The sequence below is a fragment of the Pectinophora gossypiella genome, chromosome 15 (genome assembly GCF_024362695.1).
Source record: "Pectinophora gossypiella chromosome 15, ilPecGoss1.1, whole genome shotgun sequence".
NCBI lineage: Eukaryota > Metazoa > Arthropoda > Insecta > Lepidoptera > Gelechiidae > Pectinophora > Pectinophora gossypiella.
Window position 1 is genome coordinate 11,606,987 of NC_065418.1, and position 6,166 is coordinate 11,613,152.

Here is a 6,166-nt window from a genome sequence, read left to right on the forward strand (position 1 = left end):
TGACACGTAGGTATATACAGCACCCGTAGGCTGTGGTGCTCGAGGCGTCTGCAAAACCTATTATCTGAACAGAGCGTGCGTTGCATACACCGACATGCCGTGCGATGGTTATAGGTGACATGACTTGTAAGCTGTCAAAAAATTCACACCATACCTTTAGCAACTCGTCAGGCGGCCTTTCATCCCAACCTACTTTTGCTAGCCAAAGCTGTTGCATGATTGCTTTCGAGGTTACCAGGATCGGCCCTGCATAACCCAAGGGGTCATAAAACTTCCCAATAAAGCTTAAAATGCCACGCTTGGTTGTAGGCATGTTTTCGTTAGTGCTGGGTGACGAAAGCATGAAAGAGTCGGTGTTAATGTTATAACTTATACCCAAAGTTTTTAGAGAAGCATCATTATCTTTCCCTAACTCTATATCATCAAAATGTTGTTGCGATTTTGGTATGTCATCTAACAATGAAGCGCAATTTGAGTACCATTTGTGCAAATGAAAGCCTCCAATTCCTAGTAAAGTGCATAGCTGCCTTTTTGATTCAATTAACAGTTCCGATGAATCATGTGACACTAAGGCATCATCTACATATGTAGAGTGTTCAATAATATGAGCAGCCAGTGGAAACTGTTCCCTATGTCGGACAGCCAACTCCTTCAAACACCGTGTAGCTAAGTAAGAGGAAGACTTGAGTCCATAAGTGACTGTATTTAGCTGTATACATTGAATATTTTCCTTGGGGGTATCCCTCCAAAGGATGTTTTGCAATGATCTATATTTTTGGGCGAGTGATATATTTCTAAACATTGCTTTAATATCAGTTACAAAAATAAATTCCCCAGTTCTAAACAACAATAAAATGTCTATCAAATCTTTCTGCACCACAGGGCCATTTAACAATAAATCATTAAGTGATACTTTTTTGTTGCTTTTCATTGAAGCATCAAAAACTACACGACACTTAGTTGTTTTTTTGTCTGGTCTAAGAATTGCGTGATGTGATAGAAAATAAACTGGATCAGAATCAAGATTATATTGACTGATATCTATGAATGTACCATGGCCTTGTTGTACATACTCGTGAATAAATTCAGAGTACAGCTTATGTAGCTCTGGATCCCTTTGAAATCTAGTTTCTAAATTTTGATACCTTTTGAGAGCTAAGTTGAAAGTTTGGCCAAGTGTTTCATTTATTGACTCTAGTGGTAATTTAAGAGGTAATGCAACTTCAAACTTGTTATTTTGTGTATCTAGATTCACAGAATTACAAAACATTTGCTCACAGGTCTCATGCTCCGGGAGTTTTTCTGGAAAAAATTCAGGAACCCTTTCAGATTCCCAAAACGAGGAGAGCGTGTCATTAAGCGACGTGTCACATGTATTGCAAAATAATGATGTTACTTGGCTTGAATGCTGATTAGTTGGGATGGACCCTGCAATCACATATCCAAATTGTGTGTGTAGAACCGGCAGTTGCTGGCTGGCTCCATTCTCTGACAGGCTGCTTACAGTTGTGGAATGCTCAGACGGCAACAGCACCTGGAAAAATATATCAGCACCCAATAAAATATGTATCACACTTGGCTCATTGAAGTCATTATCAGCCAGTGTTACATTGGGAGGCAAGACCAAGTTTTCCAATGGTATTTTGACCTGTGGTAGCTTTGAGGTTATGTTTTCAAGGACATGACATGTGACATCTATTTCAAATTTCTTTGTAATTGAATGTAATTGTATATTGACATACTTATTTACATTGTTTATTTTGTTGCCTATACCCACCACTGGAGTATTTAAAGTTTTGGGTTGTAATTGTAATAAATCAACCAATTCACTTGTAATGAAGGATGCTTGAGACCCGCTATCAAGTAGCGCCTTCACATGAACTTCTGTTCCATTGCTCGCCATGAGTTTCACTCTAGCTGTAGGCAATAGAACTTGGGTCGCACAGGATTTCATAAATAACGTTACTGGCGACTGAACTGCATCTTTGTGAAGCAATGTGTTGTGCTTTTGTTTGCATACTTCACACTTAAAGAAGTACCTACACTTCTTATTATGATTTCGCAAGCATATTTGACATAAATTATTGTCAGTGACGAATTGTAATCTCTGTTCAGCTGACATCAATTTAAACTTTGGACAAATAAACAATTTGTGTGGCAACTTACATAGTGTGCAGGCAAGTGGCGGCGGTGCTGACTTAACAGTGGCTCCTGCAACGTCCTTCACTGTCACTGTGTGAGCAGCCTTTGAAACGGGGAATTGCACCTGAGTTCTCTCAGCATTTTCAAGTGCAAGGGCTCGACGTTCTAGAAAATCAATCAATGTGCTTACTGAGGGTTTATTATCCTTAATGAGCTGAAATTCCCTATTACAATAAGCATCTAGTTTCCTAGTGAGAATGCATAGGAGTATAGAATCCCAGGACTTTATGTCGTGCTTCAAGTTTTTTAGTGAAGCAAGTTGTTGCTTGACACACGAGACAAACACCCTAATGTTACCTGCTGTTGATTTAGTAATTGGATTCAAATCTAGCAATATGTTTATGTGTTCGTTTGTTATTTTGTACTCATTGTCGTAACGATCCTTTAGCAACGTTTTGGCCTCTGTATAACTTTCAGATTGCAAAGGTAAATTTTTGATAAGATCAAAAGGCTCATCTTTCAAAAAACTACGTAAATAAAATAGTTTTTGTACGTCTTGTAGGCTGGAATTTCGATCTACTAATGCGTTAAATAATTCTATGAAGGGTTTGTACTCGGAGTACTTACCTACAAAGATCGGAACATTTATTTCAGGCAGCTTCGTTGCCATGGTTTGCAGCGGGGGAGGGCTAACCACCTGGTTATCATCTAACTTTTGCATTAAGCGTTTTATCAGAGTTAGTGTTTCCAAGTATTTGGTTTCAACAGCGTCACAGTCGTCCGCGTCTGGATTAAGCGCACATATCTCCAAGTTAAGTTTTTCAAATCTGTCAAACGTAGCCCTCAACCTCTCCTCCTTTATGGAAAGGCACTGGCGATCGAGTTCCGCGCCATCAGTGTCACGAAAATAATTAAAATGTTTTGTCAAAACGCCCTTCTGAGAGGCACGTTTGCGTAAAAGACCTTCTAGAGCCTTTGGGCTGTTATCACTATCCGAATCAGACATAATGATAAAACAAACACTTTATGATGACTTAGAAACTAAGTACACTTGCTAAATACGCTACAATTACAAAATAAAATATTTGTAACAGGCTAGTTACGCTATACGTGTTGTCGAGAAAAAAAATATGGCGTCGTCGACAAAAAAATTGGGCGTTTCCGGAAGTATTCGAAGCTCTGCAGAGTCCCCTGGTGACGATCGCGAGTAACAGTATTATACGCGCGAGTCTTCAAACGAACCAATAAATCGATCTGTATCACAGACACAGTTGCCCGCCGATTTTCAAATCGGCCAATAGGAGCGACTGCAAGTGACAGACGTAGTACATCAGCGCCACAGTGGTGAGTAGCGAGACCTCGTTGGTTACCGCCCTGTTGTCACGTGTCGTGGAGCGCGCCAATGGGAAGGCGCGAAAGCGACGCGTTGGTGTGACGTAGCTGTGACGTAGCAGCAATCAGCGCCGCTGTGGCTAGTGGCGAGTAGCTGAATCTTGCCTTGTAATGACGTCACGCCGAAACGCACCATCGAAACCGGAAACACGTATGCTAGGTATGGAATGACTAGCACTTTTGATGTGGGATGCCTAAATAAATACGATACTTGATTTTGGGCAATCTCCTCTCGAATGCTTCTTCTATGTGTATGATGGCGAAGTGTAGATCACGACGAAACCTGTTGTTGTGTCCGGCGATATTGCTGACGACGAAGTAGTTCGCGGGCGAGAAAGTTCAAACCTCACGAAATCACAGTTCTTTCTGAACAACAAATGTCTGCTCGGCACAAATTCACTCGCGGGCCCTTGTGATGCGAAGGACCATGTTTAACTTTCGATAGGGTGCTGGTAAATAAGACAAAAGCCCGAAGTTTAGAGAATCGCGTGTAATGTTCACCATTAGAAAAAGGAGAGTGTTTTACAGTATTGCCATACTAAAATAATAATTAAAAAACTAAAATGTTGGGGATGCCAACACCATTTGAGAATGGAACGTGTTAAAGAAAACACAATATCTGTCGATTTTATGCAGCTGAACGTGTCGTATATTTCTTGACCGTCCTCAGTCCAACACTGAAGCTATCCAAACCATTGTTTTTGTAGTTCAATGTCAATGACAACGGCTGTAATAATATAGCATGTTGTTGTCTGTTGATTTACAGCAGACGTCCAACTTCTGAAGTAAAGTCTGACTTACCGCTTCTGAAGACAAATCGAGCGGAGAATTCCGGGGTTTGTAATCTAGATGCAGTCGTTTATACACCAGTCCTGGGGCGGATTGAAACTTGAAAACTTAACTTTGAAGCTGGTTCTGAGAATCAACATTATATTTGCCGATTTTGGCTTCAAAAACTGCTACTTTCATTGATAATAATTATTATTATGACTCTTATTATAATAATATCTAAATTTCCTTTGTATTTTAAAGCAATACAAACTGTTTTCTGAAAATTAAGAGCTTTGTTGGGACATGGTCCTGTGGTTTACCGACTTGCTTCTCAAACGGTGAGCACCGTATTAATTTATCTTAAGTGCAGTTTTCACGAACACGGCTCGACCATTATCACGCTAGCTGGTCTAAAACAAAGCACAGTGAAGTGTGGGTACTTAGTTCATCTTATGATGGATGTAACCTCTGACTACCCCAACTTGGATACAGTCGTGAGCGTAAATTATACTGTGGATCACTGTACCTTTTTGTTTGTGTACCTTCATCAACAATTTCATTACGGGCAAGCTAGGCCATTCATAGTTTTGTATAAAGCCACATTAGTAATTAAAATCGTCTGGCCTTTGGTCTTGAACCTTATGACCGATAAAAGGTCACCTCACCCTTTTTTAAGGGACATACCATTTTTTTAAGTAACAACTTTTTTCTTTAAGAAAAAGGAATAACATACTTTATGTTCAGTACAATTAAGTTTCAGTTAAACGTGTATATTAGTGTTATTGTATAGACAATATTAATTAAGTCCGTCTTCCAAAAGTCAGTATCCGGTGTCAGAATATCAACTCAGAATCATGGTATAAACTTTTCGTTACGATGTCACTAACACCCTGTATTTAACAGATTATTACACTTAGTTTATGGTACTTTATGTAAATAATAATTGCTTATTAGCTTGTATGCTAGATCGTAACTTTATGAAGCATATACAGGTTGTTAGTGTATTCAGACCATCATTCTGAGTTGATATGAAGTGGATTTTTCCGTCGCAAAAGTATGGAACTGAAAAGATATAAAAAAGACACTTATATTTTTATGAATTTTCGGCCGGAAATAAAATTCTGCTTAGTATTTATTCATTGACTCAGAATCATGGTCTGGATCACCCCCCTCAGTATTCGTTACGATGTCACTAACGCCCTGTATTTAAGTACTTTAATGCTAATTAAAACACATAATAACGGGTTCTTACCGCGTTTAAATGGGGATATGAGACTCCCGATATTAACGCGGTAAGAACCCGTTATTATGTGTTTTAATTATGATAATAACCGCGTAAACTTAAAACAATGTATAGCTTTAATGCTATATTTAAATAATAAAATAAAATTCATTTCTACATAATCCCTTAACATCTCATCATCAGCCCATTGCAGTCCACTGCTGGACATAGGTCTCTCCCAAGGCGCGCCCAAAGCCCTATCTTCAGCTTTACGTATCCAGTCGCTTCCAGCCACTTTCTGCAAGTCGTCCCGCCATCTTGCCACGTGATAAAATGTTCGATCGATTCAATATTTTTTTCGAAATCGATAAGGTTGTTTTTTTCCCTAACATGCGTGCCACGTGATTTTGATCGTATTTTAACAGAACGACTTATTTGGTGCTATTTTTTTTTTATTGGAGACAAAAAGCAACAGTACATTAATTAAGGTTGTACATTAGCAGTAGGTTGTTAACAACTTAATATGTGCACCAATCGACAAAACGACATACTTATATCGTCAGAATCGATAAAATGACTGTGACAAAATTTTATCACGTTACGAATGTTAGCCCTACTGAACACGCTTTCACCAACAGT

The 6,166-nt window shown here is 39.0% G+C and overlaps 1 protein-coding gene across 1 annotated transcript; it reads right to left on the reverse strand.

Moving 5' to 3' along the window:
• Positions 1–1,146: 1,146 nt before the first annotated feature.
• On the reverse strand, positions 1,147–3,264 carry LOC126373385 (uncharacterized). Its single transcript, XM_050019547.1, has 3 exons — positions 2,770–3,264; positions 2,167–2,307; positions 1,147–1,534 (listed from the first exon to the last, which is right to left on the reverse strand). The coding sequence occupies exons 1-3, from the start codon at positions 3,146–3,148 to the stop codon at positions 1,518–1,520; spliced, it is 537 nt and encodes a 178-aa protein (XP_049875504.1). The 5' UTR covers positions 3,149–3,264; the 3' UTR covers positions 1,147–1,517.
• Between the last annotated feature and the right edge of the window lie 2,902 nt (positions 3,265–6,166).